Here is a 19198-nt window from a genome sequence, read left to right as displayed (position 1 = left end):
TTTAGTGAGGCAAATGCCTTGAGAATTGGGAGATTTAGACAAGTTGCTTTGTTTTATAAGAGCAGTTATTTCATCACCAGTATCAAACACATCCAGTCCAACTAAATCAGAAAGCATGCAAAAAGAACAACTTTCTGTTCTACTAAAGTACAGCAACAGTTCGAGCTTCAAGACTTCAAAGCCAACTACTTCAAATAAATGACCAGAGATGGAAATGTTGAGCTGTAGATAAGACAAAGAACTCCTGGACTACTGAGCAGTCCCAAGAGAGCAGGATGCACACTGAACATTTATATTTCTGTGAAATTCTGAGCTTTATCCTAACATAACATTTTAAAAATGTCCCATTGGTGTTCATGTGATCAACAATTGAAAAGCTTCTTTCCTAAATCCACAGTTCACAAACTCACATCCTCTTTACGTACAACCAGCTGCCTCCTGATCTCAGAATTTCAGTCTGCAGAAGCATTTGAAAGGTGAGCCCAGTGAGACATATTCACCTTGGTTCTGTTCTTACATAAAGAAACCACTTTGAATTGTGATCTGTGATGCATAGCAAGAGCAACAGGTGACAAAGTGCTGTTCCTTTGAGAATTCCCAGTTTATGACATCAAACCAAAAAGTATAACTAGAACGTAAATTATATAAATACATATCATTTAAATGTTGTTTATGTTCATTTAAACTGTGAGGGAGTTGTCTCCAAAGTTTAATGCGATGGCTTTTTTATTTATTTTTAAATTTTTGCTTTATTGCTTAGGATTTTCAAAACAGCAAATAGTAAATACTAGGGGAAGTGAAAAGTACAGCCACAAAGTTACTGAAGCTCTTCTCCTGAGGTGTTCTGCTTTTGTTTCATTTCCAGGGACTCTTGGGTTCTTCAGACGTAAGTGTTTGGTTATTCATCCTGACTTATTCACTGACGCTGAGGTATTAGCATAGTTTCCTGTGACATTCCTCTGCTTTTGTATGTGTTTGTATACCAAACAGCACAGCAGACCCATAACAGAGTTTTTCTTTCTCTGTTTTATTTTCCTGTTTGAATAAAAAATGGTTGCAACACTGTAGTGATAATCTGAGCCACTGGCATGTTAATCACAGCCACTGTGAAATGTAAATATGCATTGTTAGTAAATTTTTTTCTGCATTTTCTTTTTCTCTGGACATTTGTCTCCAAATGCATTAAACCTTGATCCTGGACACAAGAGGTAAAATGTGTTCCTACATTGAAATCTATCTGCCTAACTATTGTAATGTCCAGCAATAGGAATCAGAATCAGAATAGGTTTATTGCCATTGTCAGTGAACAAACAATTCACAAACTAGGAACTTGCTTCAGTACTAATGTGCTACATATAACATGAATAATAAGATTAAAAATAGAATAAAATAGAATTAAAAAACCTAGAATAAAAATTTCAGCTATAAAAAATGGCAGGTAATGGTAACATGGCCGATAACGTGACGTTGTGTCGAGTACAGAAGACGAGCATGGTTGTGTGTTTATAATCTATTCACAAGTCTAACGGCAGATGGAAATAAGCTGTTATTATGGCGGGAGGTTCTGGGCCGGATGGACCGTAACCTCCTGTCTGAGGGAAGCAGCTCAAAAAGTCTGTGACCCGGGCGCGAAGGGTCAGCTGCTATCCGACCTGCAGGTACAGTCTGACCTTTCAACATCTATTCAACATCTGGTCAAAAAGGAGACACAACACTGCATGTGTTCCCTTTAAATGAGCCTGCCTTCATACCAGCTGGGACTTACAGACTGCAAGTCTGAAAGATAAACAAACTTTCTCCCCAAGGTCCCATCTGGCTGCCTCCACAGAAGGAAGATTTCCAGCTCGAATCAAATGCTAAATTCAAGAATGATTTCCTAAACCAATATAAGCTTCTTCCATGACTTATAATTTAGATAATCATTACATAAACATTTGTTTATTACTACTTATAATAATTATAGTATATTGAAATGCTTCATTAATATGTGCACACTGAATGGATGTTATGTTATGTTTATGTCCACTAGAACCTGCCATGTGTTCGACATGTTTTGACGATGAGGTCCTCACATCTGCATTCACACATTACAAGTACGGTTAAGTTAAACCCTGACACAACTTAGTATTAAACCAGTCAGAAAATCCTGTATCAAGAAGGTGTGTTTCTGAGTTGTCTTGGTAACACCTCTCAAACTTGTCAGCCTCTGATTGGCTGTGCAAGTCATAACATCAAAACCTTAAAACTGGATCATCCCGAGTGATTCGACAGTTCTAGAGAATCGCTTCAGGCCGGCCACCTGTAGTAAACCTCTTTAACCATCAAAGATTTTGACACGTCATCAAAACCTTTTTGCACCTGCAAAGCTGATGAGCAAACAGTTCCTGCAGAATCAAAGCTGATACTGTTAGACTCCTTAAGAGTCCGCCAGACGCATGGTTCCATCCAGCTGTTGTGACCCAAGACATCTCTGGACTGAAGAGTCGGTACCACGGTATTCTACAGCCCTCCGGTGCCAGAGGCCAGCCGACCCCTGCGACTTTCGGATCCACCGAGAGGGTCTCTCCAAAACGGGTGAAGTAGACATGACAGATTGTGTCTGATGTTCTTCTGATGATAACAACTTTATAGCTTAGAGCAAACCAAATACTTTTCACCAGAACTCAGCTTACTTTGATAAGGAAGCTTGGACTGACATCGCATTCACACATAGGTTCCTTCATCACATTTAGTTACATCCACTCACAGTAAATGCTTAGTTAATTAGTCATCTTTTAATTGTTTGCTAAATAAATTCTTTTATAAACTTGACTCTTTCTTGAAGTAACACAAAGTGCGGTTGATCACTGAAAAAGCAAAGAACCTAGATCTTCTGAATTAAAATAAAGAATATTCTGATAATATAAAATAAAGACCTAGCAGGTTAATATTTTATATTTATATACAATATTACATCTTCCTGATCATAAATAAAAATCATCGATTTGCCCACGTTACACTATCCGTCTGCCAGTCTATCCATCCACTGGAGGAGGTTTGTCCATCTTCTACGTAATTTTCTTAGATTTTTGTTCCACTTGCTCTTTTAAACATTTGTACTTTTCTTTTCTTTGGTCTATGTTTACTTTGGTGCACACAGTGAAAAAACTTTTAAGTACACTCAAGTTTTACCAGTTGTTCGACTGCTGGTACAAAATGAAGAGACTTGCCTGCTTGAACATGACTGAAAGTCCCTCACTGCCTGAAAGAGGATGTCAACAAAAATGTTCCAGGGCACTAAAAAAATGTTCATAATTTCTACACTCCTTCAGAAACAGTGCTGATGGCTGTAAGTAAGAAACGTTTTCAATCTTTCATGTAGCTACCTGAGAATTATACCAAGAATGGATGAATGAGTAATATAAATTTATGCATAAAGGATTTGCAACCCCTAAAAGGATGAGAAATCTTCAGTTGTCTTTGCAGCAGACAGAAAAAAAGACTGGTTTTATTTCAGGATCTCTGAGTGAAGATTTGTCTTATTTCTAATCTCTCTAATACATTCTGGGCATAAAAGAGAGACCTGTTGGAAAATGAACAATGAATTATGAAATAGTTTTAACAGCACTTCTCACAGCCCATGAATGGAACACTCAGTGGGAGTTTGACAAGTAAAAAGCCTGAGTATCCATTATTGTTGCTGTGCTAAGAAGGGTGATGCATAACAGCAAACTTGACTTAATGGAACCAGCTTCCCCGGAGGGGGCTTAGCTGATGTCTAATCTTCAACGAGGTAAAGAGTGTAAACTCATTTTCAATCCTGGCAAAATTTCTGAATATGTAGGAATTACTCTAGACTTGAAACCAAACAAGATTAGAGCTGATCTGAATTACAATAAAGGAGAATGGGGAGGACGGAATAATTATCATAACAGAAAATGGTAAGTATAAAAATGCAAAGAGAAATCGTTTCTGCAAAGCTACAATTCTCAAAATGAGATTCATGCTATGAATGCATAAGTGACTTATTCAGCTGCCTCTACATGGGAATGCTTGGCCTCATTTATTGTTTCACACTGAATAATCGTTGAGTAATAGTTGATTATGTTTGCAAACCTAATAGTCTGGCTTTTCTGTCATAATTCTAACCCTAATGGAGGAGGGAAGAACAGTGGATATAAATACACACATTTTGATTTAGTCCATAGAAAAAAATCTATATTCTCACTGCTAAGCAAAGTTTGCAAGGACTACAACACTATTACAATTTGATGAATACCATTACAGTGGATTTCAGTTTCCCACGGTCCCCCAGGATTCCAGCGGGCACTCCAAGGTTTTCAGTCTCAGCAGAAATAAGAGAGTTGTATCTCCTGAATATTTGTTTTGTCAGGAAATGTTAGGCCTGAGATCAATATCTTCACACCCAAGAGCAGTGAAATATGTGCCACCAATGAGCTGTGCAAATATCAATACCACTCTACTTGATAGAAAACTACAATTAAGGTCATTATGGAGCAGCTACGTTATCTTACTGAATAAATATTGGAAAACTTTTATTGGTCCACAAAAGTTGCTTTAATATTCCTAAAACTGTATTAAAAGATGAGAACAGTTACAGACAGGTATAAAAGTTTCAACCTTTTTAAATACCTCACATGTGTGTCTAAGGAGGGTATACACTTCTTATTTCAATATATCTGCTGTTGTTTCTAGTATGAAGAAATGCCTTGTGAGTCATTTTTTGAGGAGAAGAAAATGTCCCGGTACACCTGTCTCAGAAAGTAGAAATTAGTTGTAGAAGTGGGAAGCAGAAAATAGAGGCTTTGGAGCCCTACTAATTAATATTAATGCTATTCAAACATTGCACCTCTTATTAGCTAAAAGCAACATGACTCTACCACTGACTCAGTTTGCTTTGCAACATTGATGTTTTATTTCCACGAATAACACAACCCTGGAGGAGTTCTGCTGTGTGGAGTGTGATGTAGTTGCTAATGCTAATGCTTAGCTTCTACTAGCCAAGACATGCTCTGCTCTCCAAGGCTTCCTCTCTTGCATTGAGCTGTGTACTGCAGCTTTGCAACAAAGTTAACCTGATATCTGGAAACAACTTATACATTGAGTCGTAACAGTAAATTTGACCAGATATAGAAACAACTTAGACGGTGGCTGATGCAGAAATAAACAGATTAATTGCGCATTGGCTAATAAAAAGACTGAGTTTTTGCCTCATATATCTTTAATGTCTTGTGTTGATGTGCATGGGTGTATTGAAGATTAACATGTAAAATATTATATTAGTAATAGAAAATTATTCCGTGTGACTACAGTGTTTCGACAAAAATACAGAGAAACCCATATAATGGATTGGGACAACAAAAGGATCATAAACACTGAACAACAGAAATGCAAGAGATGGATAAAGGAAGCTATAGAGACAAGGAGACGTGGATGTGGGACTATGAACAGAGACGATGGGGTTTACATGTTGGATCGTGCATGGGACTGCATCATCGGAGAGGGGAGAGCGGGCAGCAGAGGGCGACAACGTCCTCTGCTGCCCGCGGATAAACGGAGTAGGAAGTGACGTCACCATCAGCATCAGCTCTGAGGAAGTTGACAGCCGCGAACGAAACCGTCAGCAGCAAGGTAAAAAAGAAACCTTTTCTGTGTATTAAAAAAGAACCAACACAGCAGACAACAGCACAGTTTTCTACATTCAATTGTTTGAATGACAGCACAGTAGACAACAACATGGATGCAGACAGAGACCATGTCTGCTTTAAACAGCAACCATGATCAACTTAGCTGACACTCAAACTTGATCATTTGAATTTAGCAAAACATGTAGTTTTTATTATAACTGAATAATCATAGGGATTGAAGAAGCTCAGACAAAACTAAATACATTGATTTTGTCAGTATTTGGATATGATCTAAAGATCTAGGATTTTCGAAATAATTGGTATGTTTTCCAAAACATGACAATGATGATCAGAATAAACAAAATGTCAAATTTATGTTGCTGCAGCTTCTCAGGGCTTCGCTCAGTGATGCAACAGGAGAGTCATACAGGTGAAGAAATAAGTGTTATGGTGAGCCGAGGCAAAGAAGTTCATTGCAGGTAAATTACACATGAAGTTCACAATAGCAATATCTAAACAAAGTTCATTATTGTTCAGTAAGTTTGGTTTGCACCACAGAATAGTACTTACTGACCCAAACACACTGGAGCCAGCTAGCATTATCACAAGGTTACTGATATTTCTTTTAAAAATACTGTTTTATTTATTCAGTCAATAACACAGGTGATCCGTCTTTTGTCACGTGCAACAGCACACCAATAAAATGTACAGAAGCTAACTGGCAGAGGTGCACCTGTTGGCTTTTCCTTAAACAAGAGTTCTGACAGAACATCGGCTTGTTCCAGCGGGCATTAGCCGACAGGTGGGCTGGTATTTGTTCATGAAAAGCTTTTCCTGTCTAAAGTCCTTTTGGGTTCAATTAAATATTTTCATTAAATGTTTCCGTTAGATCTGGAAAAGACAGCGATCTCTCCCTGCGCATCAGTCAATTGTTGATTATTGCCATCTTAAGCTTTACTGACCACTTTTTAAAAATATTTTCATTTATTTTTATTTGCTGATGGTTCTGCTGCTCCAAAGCTCATTGCTGCATGGTGCCGCTCAAAGGGAATAAAATAATTTTTTTGTGCCTATAGGGCCTAGTGCCTGGATTTCCGTCTCAATTGTCATACTTTCTATCAGACAAATTATAGGAAAAAGTGATAAATTCAGTCAGACACATGAATTAAGTTTTTGGCTCATGAGGAGAGGTGCTATACTGAGGTCTGACTTCTCCTCAGTGCAGCCTTTTATTTCCAAAAAGCAGTGACACAATAATCTGAGAGGGCAGTTCCCACGGAATAGCACAACCACGTTTCTACAAAAACTCAAAGACAACCCACAACAGCTAACCATGTGTTTATCGTGTGCTAATCAGTTGAGGCACATGTTTCCCACATCCCCTTCCTTCTCTCTTGGCTGACACAAACTTCCTTTTGTCAGCTTCATTTAACACACACATATATAGGCAGCTGCAAACAAGATGAACACACCTTTGCATCTTCCACAGTAAAAGCATAAAGGAGATAAAAAGATAAGACTACTGCTGAAATATCTCTCTTTAAATGAGTAACTTATAATGCTGGAACATTACATTTGGGTCTAATATTCTGTTTGGGAAGAGGTCAAACAGGCTTTTAATTCAGCCATGTAGCGTTAGACTAGATCTTACATATTAATGATAAAACTTCAAATAATAGTTATGAATGTAATGATATTATTTACACATTTTCTTAACAGGGCTGCAGTGGTTAGAGCTGTTGCCTTGCAGAAAGAAGGTCCTGGGTTCGCGTCCCGGCCTGGGATCTTTCTGCATGGAGTTTGCATGTTCTCCCTGTACATGCGTGGGTTCTCTCCGGGTACTCCGGCTTCCTCCCACAGTCCAAAAACATGACTGTTAGGTTGATTGGTCTGTCTAAATTGTCCTTAGGTGTGAGTGTGTGTGTGTGTGCGTGATTGTTTGTCCTGTGTGTCTCTGTGTTGCCCTGCAATGGACTGGCTCTCTGTCCAGGGTGTACCCCGCCTGATTGCCCATGGACCGCTGGAGATAGCCCCCCCGCAACTCTACGTGGACAAAGCGGGTTCAGAAAATGGATGGATGGATGGATTTTCTTAACAGTTACCCGTGACATGCCATTACTTATTTGTTTCAGCACAATGGACAGCAGTGTTGCAAGTCATGTCCTGTGTCAATGCTACTTCTGCCTGTTAGCTGCAGTGCAGTTTATAGGTTATTTATATATATATATATAGTTTATATAGTTTGATCCAGATGCACTGTCTTACGTGATACAATTAATACACCAATAAGTAATTCAAAGACATGAGAAAGTAAGCCAGTCACTATACAAGCAACAAAAGAGAGGAGGAAACACATTTCATTTACCATCACCATGTGTTCATGGTGCTGAAAGAAAAAGACGGATCACCTGCTTATTGGATGGTTTGATTATTTAAAACAATCGATTAAAAGAAATATCAGTAACCTTATGATGCAACTCATGGACGGTGCCAGAAGGTACCTAGGGGCTGTTAAAGCAATGGGAAGATTAGGCCAAACAACGGTTTAGCAACCCCAACTCTTGAATGCAAGGCAAACGCTGCCAAGAACGGTTGACAGCGCCGTCGGATCCTGCGTCCGTGGGCATTGTCAGCCCTGTTACCCTTTGCTTAAGAGGCTAACAGGCTTAGATCATCTTTTTGTGAAGCCTGTCTCTCTTGACTTAATTCACACTGGAATCTGCCCTTCGACTGCCGGAATACCGTCCAGGTTCTCGCTCTAATATGTCGGTATAGCGTATAATTTGCGGAATGCACCTCGCGGCGCTCTTCCACCTTTGGGCTTTAGATTAACTTTCCTGGCTAACTAAGCTAACGGGCAATAGAGCTAATGTCTGGCTGGTAGTTTAGCCTCAGGCGTCCCTGGTGTAATTCTGATTTAAGAACATAATTAGTATCCGGTATCCGCGTTGGATAAACGACTGTCATGCGGCATTAGAATGCTAATAATATCGGTTGATCAGACCAAATTAGCGAGTAGCTAAGTGCTAAGTGGAGGTCAGAGTCCCTGACTCCGGTAACACAAGCTTTGTAGCAGTGACAAAACCACACAAATAATGCAGCAGAATCACACAAGTCGTGGCAAACTCACATACTTACATGAATACCTTTGAATCAACAAATAGTTAATTACCTGCAGTTTAGCTCAAATGAAGCTCTCAAAGACACAGACTTTGGGTGGCAAGGGAGAGTAGCACACCTGGTGAAGCGTAATTACTTGTGAACTCGTGAAGAAGTAATTAATAATCCAAAACCAACACTAAGTGGATAATTCTAATGAAGAGTGGCTGGCTCACCATTAAATGTAGCGGAATTCAAATGTAGTATTTATTTGATTTTCTGTATAAATAGAAAATATTACCTTGCTTGATCTTTATTGTAAATATCAGAAGATTATAGGATTTTTGCTTTATTAAGCAATTATACACACTTCATTTTGAATCAGAAAAGAGTCCGGTTTATAAAGGTAAGAATTAATTTATAACCATTAAAACACAACAAGTGAACTAAGCATTTACTGTGAGTGGATGAAGCTAAATGTGATGTAGGCTATGTGTCAATACGGTGTTGGTCAGAACTTCCTTATCTCGGAAAGTGATGGCTCCTGATGAAAATTAATTTGGATTGCTTAAGCTATGAAATTATTATTGTCAGAAGCACATCAGATGCAATCTCTCTGTGTTCTACCTCACCCTTTTGATGACCCTCATCACAGATCTGGAGGTCAGAGAGGTCGGATGACCTCGGGGCACCCAGATCCAGTAGACTGACCGCAAGCACCAACTTTTCCAGTCCAGAGATGTCACCAGGCAGCACAGGTTGGGTTCAGCTTGGGTCTCAGAAATAACTCTTATGGAGTTGAACAATATCAGCTTGTTTCTGCAGGAACTATTTTGCTGTCTCAGCTTTGTAGGTGCAAAAAAGTTTTGACGACGTGTAAAAATCTTTGATGGTTGAAGAGGTTTGGCTACAGATGGCAGGTCTGAGACTTTCTCCAGAACTGTCGAACCACTCAAAATTATCTAGTTTTAAAGATTTGATATCATGATTTGCACAGCCAATCAGAGGCTGACAAGTTTGGCGATTTTATATATATATATATATATATATATATTAAAGGAGGAGGTGCCAAAACACAAAAATAAGACTAACTCTCAACAACTAACTGAAAACTCAAAAACAAACAAAAGCTCACACATGAGCACAGACTCGGGAATCTCGAGAGGGGCACGAACAACGCAGACAGATACGACAATGAACCAACAACCATTGAGGGACAAGACAGGCTTTTAACACAGAGGGAAGCAATCAGGGGAACAGGTGACAGGTGTGAGGTCTAGAGGGAGGACTGGTCAAATCAATTAACTAAATGGGAAGGGAAAAACCAAGCAGAGCGTAAGATAACCATAACCTATTAAACACCAAATAACTAAACCTAGAAACTTAGGGCAGAAATAAACAACTAATAACTAGAGGGGTGAGGAGGACTAATGCAAACGAATGGGAATTACAAGGGAGTGACTAGGAGGAAGACATGAAGGAAGCCTGGGGAACACAAGAAGACACATGAGGAGAACCTGAGGAAGAACAGGAGGGGGCTGGTGACCAAGGGGACACCGAACATGACAGTTGACCTTTCAGAGTGCTAGAACAGAGTATAAAAACAACATTTTTACTTTTATCTTAAACTTTGTTTCAAAAGAAGAATGCTTCTTTTCTCTTTACTGATGGATCAAGTACATTTTAATTGCTTTCAGTTGAGGTTTTAGCATCCCCTGCAATTAACTTATAGTAGGAGACTGACATGCTGGAATAGATAGCCCCTTATTTGTTAACCCACAATGCATTGAACCGCCATTCCTCATAAGATTCAACATTGGCATGGTGCTGACTGTCAGCAGTGTGGCAGACATCATTCATATCTAACATCATCTGATTAAAAGACATCACTTCTTGTCAGATGCTTTCTTACAGCTCGCTGAATAAAATGATTCTCAACCCCCTCCAGTCTTAGCATTAAGAAATGAATAATACATGGACATTAAAGTCTTATCTTCTGTCCTGATAAACAATGTTGCCATGCTTTGAATATTCCAGAAAGGTGTGCAGAGGGTCCCTTTTAGGCAGAGCAGATGGACAGGTGCCATTTTCATGGTTAGTCATTCTGTGTTTACTGCTGTTTGTTGTCAGGCAGCAGTATAAGCCAGAACACACTGAATCAACTGATTTACTTCATGATGTTACACAGTTTATGACCGCATTTAAGGTATTTGCATATAATTTCACGGCTGTCGTCAAGAGATTATGTCAGAAATGAAATCAAAATATGAAACATTTGCTGTTTATTTTGGCCAAGGATAAAGTGCATACAGTAGCAACATCTACAATAGAGCATGTAGCAGACCCTTGGTATTAAGATTCAATTTATTATTAACTACATCAAATATTGCATTGTATCAGCCCACTGCGAATACACACTGAGGCTCCAACCACATGTCCCATTATATTGCTGTTTTATACCTGTTTACAGAGGAGCAACAGCAGCAGTAAAAGAGATTAGCCATGCTTAGTAAATCAGATTGACTTGTGTTGTTTCAATCAGCTCAATAACATAATAAAAAGTAATGCTTTTCCAATTAGCTTTTATTCCCTGCTGTGAATATTGCATGTAATGTTAGATGATTACGCGTCCCAGAGGTTACCATGTGTGACTCTGGGTATGGAGTCAAGATTAGAAGAAAGTTTCAATTCTGCATGAGCGTCTGCACTACAAACGAAACAAACGAAGCATTAGGGAAACTTACACAGGGACTTTTGCAGCTTCACATAGATTTCAGATGTTTTTTCCTTCTAATTTGTGTCTTACTTATTATTTTAAATGTAGATCGATCCAAGAAATTGTTAAATTGTAAAATATTATATTAGATTTAGCATCTAAACATTATTATGAGCATCTTATTAGATAAACGACTGAAAAAGGTCACATCAGAGTTTGCCTTATCAGTTACATTTCTTCAAAGAAAGAATAAATGAAAAGCATTTGAAAATGCTACATTGTAGCTCATCACCACCAGTGTGTGTGTGTGTGTGTGTGTGTGTGTGTGTGTGTGTGTGTGTGTGTGAGACAGATTGTGTTGAAAAGCACCTTTAGGGGCTTAGCACTGTAGAAGGCGCTATATCAGAAACAGGCTATTTTTTCCAATTTCTAGTTTACTTGTTTAAGTTTAATTGGTTTGTCAAATTGCAATGTTCCACTTTAGTCATTTACCATTTTTGTGTGTTTTAATAGAACTGCTCTGTCATTAAATTTAAAACTAATTATATTTAAGTTTGATATAATATCAAGAAATCTCATTGAGTATTTCAACACAATTATTCTTCGAGGTGGAAAACACGCCATTTTCATCTTCAAAAATAACAAACAAACAAACAAACGAGCACTGGTAATGCTGCATCATGGCTCAGTCAGAATTAAGTGAACTCCGAGCACAAGACTGAAGTACCCCCCACAGGGCCCCCGAGGGCTACGGTTGAACGCCTTCTCCATATCCACAAAACTCCTGTAGATTGGTTGGGTGAACTCCTACGCACCTTCCAGGACTGCCCTAAGGGTATAGAGCTGGTCCAGTGTTCCACGGCCAGGACAAAAATCACATTGCTCCTCCTGAATCTGACGTTTGACAATCCGCCAGACCCTCCCCTCCAGAACCCCGGAATAGATTTTACCAAGGAGGCTCAGAAGTGTGATACCCCTGTTGTTGGAACACACTCTTCGGTCCCCCTTTTTAATTAATGAAATTGACCAAAATTTGAAAAATCCAGACTATAAGTAAACGTCAGATAGATCAACAGCTTGTGGTCAGTCCGATACTTTTCTTCATTGTTAGTCTGCAACCCTTCAACAACCCTTAAATGATAAATGACCCGCACTTGTAGAGCACCTCTCTGAGTAAGGACTCCAAAGCACTTTACACTACAGTGTATCATTCATCCATTCACACACACACATTCACACACTGATGGTGATGAGCTATGATGTAGCCACAGCTGCTCTGGGGCACACTGACAGAAGCAGCATATACAAACAGCCTGTCTTTGTCACACCCCATTCTTGCCTCAGTGCTTCAGTGGGGACATTTTTTTTTCTTTTCAGAACTTTATGAAACAAATTAACATTATACAAGATCACAAATGTACACAACATTGAACACATAACATGGGTAGTGGTGCAAACACATCAAATGAGTTATATGTAGTGCAAATAATAATTGTTTTTTTAGCCTTCTGTTAAAAAACATCCATTAATGAATGTTATATAAGACTTGAGTGGGAACTTACTGAGAAACTCAAACTGTAGTTTCTGCTTTCACTTGTCTCTCTTCAAACCCTCCAACACACACACACACACACACACACACACACACACACACACACACACACACACACTTACAGACACACAGACACATACAAATTCTAAGACACACACATACACACTAGTCTAACATTCATTGTGAGGACCGTCATTGACTTCCCCTTAATTTTAGCGACTGGATTGTGCCTAACCCTAACCGCACCTCTAACCGTAACCAGCCTATTCCTAACCCTAACTTTAATCACAACTTAATTCATACCACACCTCTAAAAATAACCAGTAGAGCATTGTGGCATTGTCCCAAAGTGAGGACCAGCAAAGTGTCCTCGGTTTGCAGGTAAAACACTTGTTTTTGTCCTTACTTTGATGCATAGAACAGTACACACACACACACAAACACACACACACACACACACACACACACACACACACACACACACACACACACACACACACACACACGTGGGGGGAAACAGGTCTTTTTATAATGAGCCTTGTGTGTTTTGGTTGGCCTTTTCGCATGGCTCCTGGGACATTTTAAGCTCCAACAAAATTTTATATGCATTCTAGGTCTCCTTTAAGTTAATCGTTTTACAAAGTAAGATTCATAGTCCAGAAGTTGTGTTTGCATCCTTCTTGAGTTTCCTGAAGTCAGTTATTCAGCAAGTTTCAGCAGGTCGAAGGAAAAAACTACAATGACCTCCAAGTAACAATGTTAAGCCCCTCATCTAAAGGCAGCACCAAGGTGATAAATGTGAAATGGCTTTGAGCATTCCAGTACTGTGCATAAAGCAATCCCCAAACCAAGCCAAGTTGTTGACAGGAGTCATAATGAGCAGATTGTTTGATGATCTTTGTAAATGTTCATTTTAATATTTACTAGAAACCAAGACCCCATGAAGAGTTTCTAATGAGGCGTTTTATGCAATTATTTATTCATAGATTTGGACAATCATCTAGTGTTCCTGAGAAACAACATCAAGTGGCATCTGAGAGAAAAATAAAAATGAAAGCTGAAGTGGAAGTCAGACAAGTGAAGCAGGTTAAAAGAAACTGTCACAGAGGGAGGTGATTTACTCTCATTAAATATCCCATTTCCTTGCGAGCAGCAAAAGCTGGGAGCTTGAAAAAGATCAGATGACTGAAAAAGAAGTAGTTGCAGTTAGAGCAACTCAGCTCTTCAAGAAAGCTCAGCTCTCCCCAGATTGGCTGGGGTTCCTCTCTTTTCATGACTTGCCAGAAGAGGTGCGCTCACACACACACACACACACACACACACACACACACACACACACACACACACACACACACACACACACACACACACACACACACAGTAGTGGGGGAACAGTAGACAAGACTCTCACAATGCTATTTCCTCCTTTGACTTTTTTCTTCTCCATGAAATGACTCAAATACAAAGAGCTGAAGGGATGAAGCTTGATTATAAATTCCCTTCCACTGCTAAATGTGTCATGCCAGCCAAATGTCAAAGGATATTCTGTCACACAATACTGAGCTGACTGAAAATGTCAGAGAGAAAGCATCAACAAGAGCATGGGGAGGAAACAAAAGCAGGAAACTGGCGCACGTGTGTTTGTGTGACTCAAAGATGGCAGAGCACCTGCCATCATTATCTTGCCTAATGATGGGGAATTCGGTTTGAACTAATGTTCCTCCGTGGTCGTGACCGGTTTTCTTTGTAACTAATTCCACTTTGAACTGCTTCATCCATCTCTGTCATCAGATCAAACATTTGGAGGCTAAAATCACACATTTGGCAACGATCTGAAGGTCTGTCACTGTAAACTTTGGCAACATATCAAACATCATACCAACTTTACCAACAACATAACTTTGTACTAACCAACAGAATCAGAAACTGAAAACTCAAATTTAGAGAAGGTTTTAACTTTAGAGATGTTAACCTTTCTTTTCAGGTTAAACATGCTAAATCCTGACCTCACATAAAAATAATGTCTATAAATAAAGGGGACATATGAAACAAACTTCAGTTTTCGCATCACTGCTATGTGGGTCTACTTCCTCTAAACTTAAAAAAAATGCAACCATCAATTTTCCGTTTGGTTTTAGAAATAAAGGCCTTAAAACAAGCCGTTTCAAAATGCCCCCATTTGTGACATCACAAAAAGGGACTTATGCTATGTTCACACAGCAGGTCTTGATGCTCAATTCCAGTTTTTTGAGTAAATCTGATTGTTTTGTGTGGCTGTTCACACTATGACTGAAATGTGACGTCAAACTCTATCCAGCGTGAGCGCTTCACGACCCCAAAGCAACCCGCATGCACAGAAGAAAATAAGTCACAGTGGAGAAACCAGGAGCGGCGGAGTTGTGCAATGCCCTGCTTGAGTTGTGGTGTGAAAGCCTTCACTGACAGTTTATCCACAGGATCAGGATCACACCTCTTAATTCTTCTGTTTTGGGCTGGAAACTGTTTTAAAAACTGTAAACTATTTTGCTCCTTGTTCCTGTCATCTTCCTGAATTATTATTAACCAAAAATCTTCCTATAATAATTCATTGTCACACCCCCCCCCCCCCCCTTACGAACACCGGTGAGACGCTTCGCTTTGCTCCAGCAGCACCTCTTGCATACTCTATTTTTAATTCCAAAACTTAAAATGGGATGTCCAGACAGACTCCTGAACCCTTCTGTCAGCGTTTCCCCTCAGGAACATCCACACACACACGACACTCATCTCCACTGACGCAGTGACGTAGGAGACAGATTTAATGTGACATGAGCGTTCAGACTGCAGTCACTTTCAAAAACATCCGATATGTTTTTGTAAAGTGACTGCTAAAATCACTATGTGAGAGCAATCTAGTGCGAAGAGCTTCATGAACATGTATGGTAATAACCATGGAAATATAACTTTAGAGAAAAAGTCATATTTCCCTGTATCGCAGATGTATGAAGTTTAAATAGACCATGACTCCTGTCGTTTTGTTGCAGTCCAAGTTAATTATCTGTAACTGTAACAACTTTTGTCACATCAAAACTCATCAAGCAATGTTGACCAAGACACAATGAATGACAAATGGTCACAACTGATTCATTACTGTACATGTAACAAATGGTCTTTGTAGGTAAAAAATATTTTAGGTGTTCTACTTTAGTTTTACTTGTTTTTTGTTCTTTAGGAAACATTGATTCCTTTATTACTGGAAATGTCACACTCACCAAAGGCCGTGTAAAACTCTTCTTTTGTCAGGTGCTCATCATCGTTGACATCATTGTACTTCAGCAGGTCAAACAATGTGCACTCAGAGAAATCCTTGGAAAAACCTTCATGCTTGATGACCTTCAATGAAAATGCACACAACTTCTGTTAAAGAAAGTGGGCAAAGCTGTCTAGACTGATTGTGCTAATTCTGTAAAAGCTATGGAAAGGACGCAGTACAGAAAAATACCACTAGCAGTAAAAACCCAACTTACAAAGTTTTATCGCAGAAAATATTTCTCCATGTTGGACATTGGTATTTAAAAGAATAAGCAGGAGCTTTACAATTCATATGCAAGGCACTATGAATACACATTTACATACTTCAGTGATGATATTACACTACTGTTTTGGGTGAAATTAAACAGGTGTTTATTGTTAAATAACAAAATTATGTACCCATAGAAAATATATGATTTTTATCAAAGCATAATTGAAAATAGTTTCAGTTTTCAACTGTGGAACAAAAACCTGGATTAAGTCAAGGTAAGAAAGCAATGCACTAAATTAAATTGTTCTGCATGTTAACACACACACACACACACTAAACGGGGTGGGGTGGGGGGGGGGGACTAGATCTTGTCACGACATTCACTTTTGTTTCAGTAATGCTAAACCAACAGGCTCCTCGTCCTGGGTCAAGGTTGGTGAATCTGTGAATGTGATGTGAAGTAGATCTGTCAATCTTTTCAAATCCTAGATTGTCCCCGTCTATTCTCTGTCAGAAACTAATGCAGGAGATTTGTGTAGAAGACCATTTTCATGTTCAGCCCGCATGAAAACTCAGAGACTGATTATAATCATGAATACTTATTTAAAAATGTGTTTTCAGTGAACTACACCTTTAAACGGTTAAATCGTTATGCTAACTTACTTTAACCAGCAGTAGTAGAGCACGTGGATTTCTGACTTTTTTTTTTGTAAATTTGAATCTGTAAAGTTTAGGAACCACTGCTTTAAAGTAATATTTTGTGTTGTTTACTGTTTATGGTACCACACTCTCATGGCTGTGCTTCTGTGCATTTCAACAAAGATAGTTTTGGGCTGTCTACTTTAAAAGGTCAAGATATCTGAGTTTCTGTTCATCGACCTGAAACTCACTGACATTTAATCAATGGCGTGTGAAGAGAGCTAAATATCTGTGTTTTTCCTACTCTTTATTTTTAACTCGACTAAAAACATGATCATGCCCAACAGCCCTGGTGTGGTTGTTGCCAGTTGAACATCCATCATACAAGATGATCATCTGTCAAGACGCTGATCACAAAGGACAGCTTCATACATCCTGACTTGTCCACCACCAGATCAGAGTACTTTTCTTTCAATGCGACTTTCCCAGAACTTCGGGTAGTCCTTTGCAATGACTCATTAAATTTCATTAAAACAATAAAACTGCAGCACAAAAATAACAAGTCTTAAAAGATTTTGAACAGTCTGCTCTTATTTGTATAACAAAATGTATTGTTCTGCATTTATATGTAACAATATATCATTCATATTCCGTAAATAATGTTTACAACATTTACTTTGGGTGAAAGTAGTTATGTAAATAAAGAGATTTATTTCATGCATTAAAATGTATTGAAACTCAAAAAACTGGTTCTTCTTTGATTCTTAGGCTGACCTTTAGGAGAAGTGTTTGTGGGTTTGAGGCAGTGGTTCTGTAAGGCAAGGAAAGAAATGCCAGAAAGGTTGTTTGGTCACTGTTTTATCTCATATATCTCATTTATCTTATATCTAAAGTAAATATATTAAACAGTGAAAACAGGGACCTTGTAATTGCTCAGTGACTCTCAGCACACTGATGTGATAACTAGATGTAATGTTTATTGAAACCGCGGCTCCTGTCTGTTTCAAATTGATCCTTGATTTTCAAACCCGATGGTACATTGGCTGATTAATCAGATAAAACATCTCTCCCACAATTGGCAACTACAATGAGCTTTCAATGCTGCTGATTAATTTGGACATTTTGCTAATTACACAAAACGTATTCATGTAGACATTATAAAACTTAGCTTCAATGTATTTAAACATAATCTAAATAAGACAATAAGACACTTAAAAGATGGTGACACATTTAGTTCAGGAAACATTTTAGGTAACTGTTAGCTGGATTTAATTAGTGAGCAGCAGAGGTAGTTTACCAAAGTTTCACTGTGGGTAATCATGTTGTGACTTTGATACTTCAGAGAGTAAATCAGTCACTATCCTGGCTGCCTGCATTATTGTTGGCTCTGTTGAACACTAAACCCAAAGGCAAACAAGGGAGGATACAACATTTGTAGACAACAACAACAATGCTGACATTTTCTGATCAAGGAGATGCACATCCACTACGGCTTTTACTCACTAAGTTCTAGTATGTGGTACACAGTTCAAATTCTTTTATTTTGTACTTTCAGAAACCATTCAAACCAACTGTTCAGGAGTTCTTGCACTTAGAAGACTACTGGATATCAGGTTCGCACTTATAATAATAATAAATAAAATAATCATCAAACTTATATAGCGCTTGTTTAGGACACATTTGCATGCACTCTCACATTCAAACACTGCCAGTGATGGTAAGCTACTTTGTAGCCACAGCCGCCCTGGGGCGGTCTGACAGAGGCGAGGCTGCCATTTGGCGCCGTCGGCCCCTCTGACCACCACCAACACACTTATGAAATACTCATTTCATTTAACTTCAAATGACAAGAGTAGTCACTAGAGTTTTGTGTTTATAAATGCTAAAAATATTACAGAATATCAGAACAGCTGAGATTTAGCTTGTATGAATTTCATAGCACGTTTGTCTGTGTTAGGTCAATATGAGGCATGGCCATATATAATAAAATATTAGATTATTGATTTTAAAATAATAAAAATAATGTAAACCTAAAAGATAGTTAGTGTTTCTAAACCTCAAAA

At 38.7% G+C, this 19198-nt stretch overlaps 1 protein-coding gene across 2 annotated transcripts in view; it reads right to left on the bottom strand.

The window, feature by feature from the left end:
* Positions 1-19198, bottom strand: part of fstl5 (follistatin-like 5) — a 279655-nt gene that overhangs the window by 88418 nt on the left and 172039 nt on the right. For both annotated transcript variants that reach the window (XM_015951097.3, XM_015951089.3), the window contains exon 6: positions 16246-16366. In XM_015951097.3, the coding sequence (XP_015806583.1) occupies positions 16246-16366 (121 nt within the window). The remainder of the gene's footprint in view (positions 1-16245; positions 16367-19198) is intronic.

This window comes from Nothobranchius furzeri, chromosome 1 (genome assembly GCF_043380555.1).
Source record: "Nothobranchius furzeri strain GRZ-AD chromosome 1, NfurGRZ-RIMD1, whole genome shotgun sequence".
NCBI lineage: Eukaryota > Metazoa > Chordata > Actinopteri > Cyprinodontiformes > Nothobranchiidae > Nothobranchius > Nothobranchius furzeri.
Note: the sequence above shows the minus strand (reverse complement) of the source record. Positions and strands in the feature narration are given on the sequence as shown.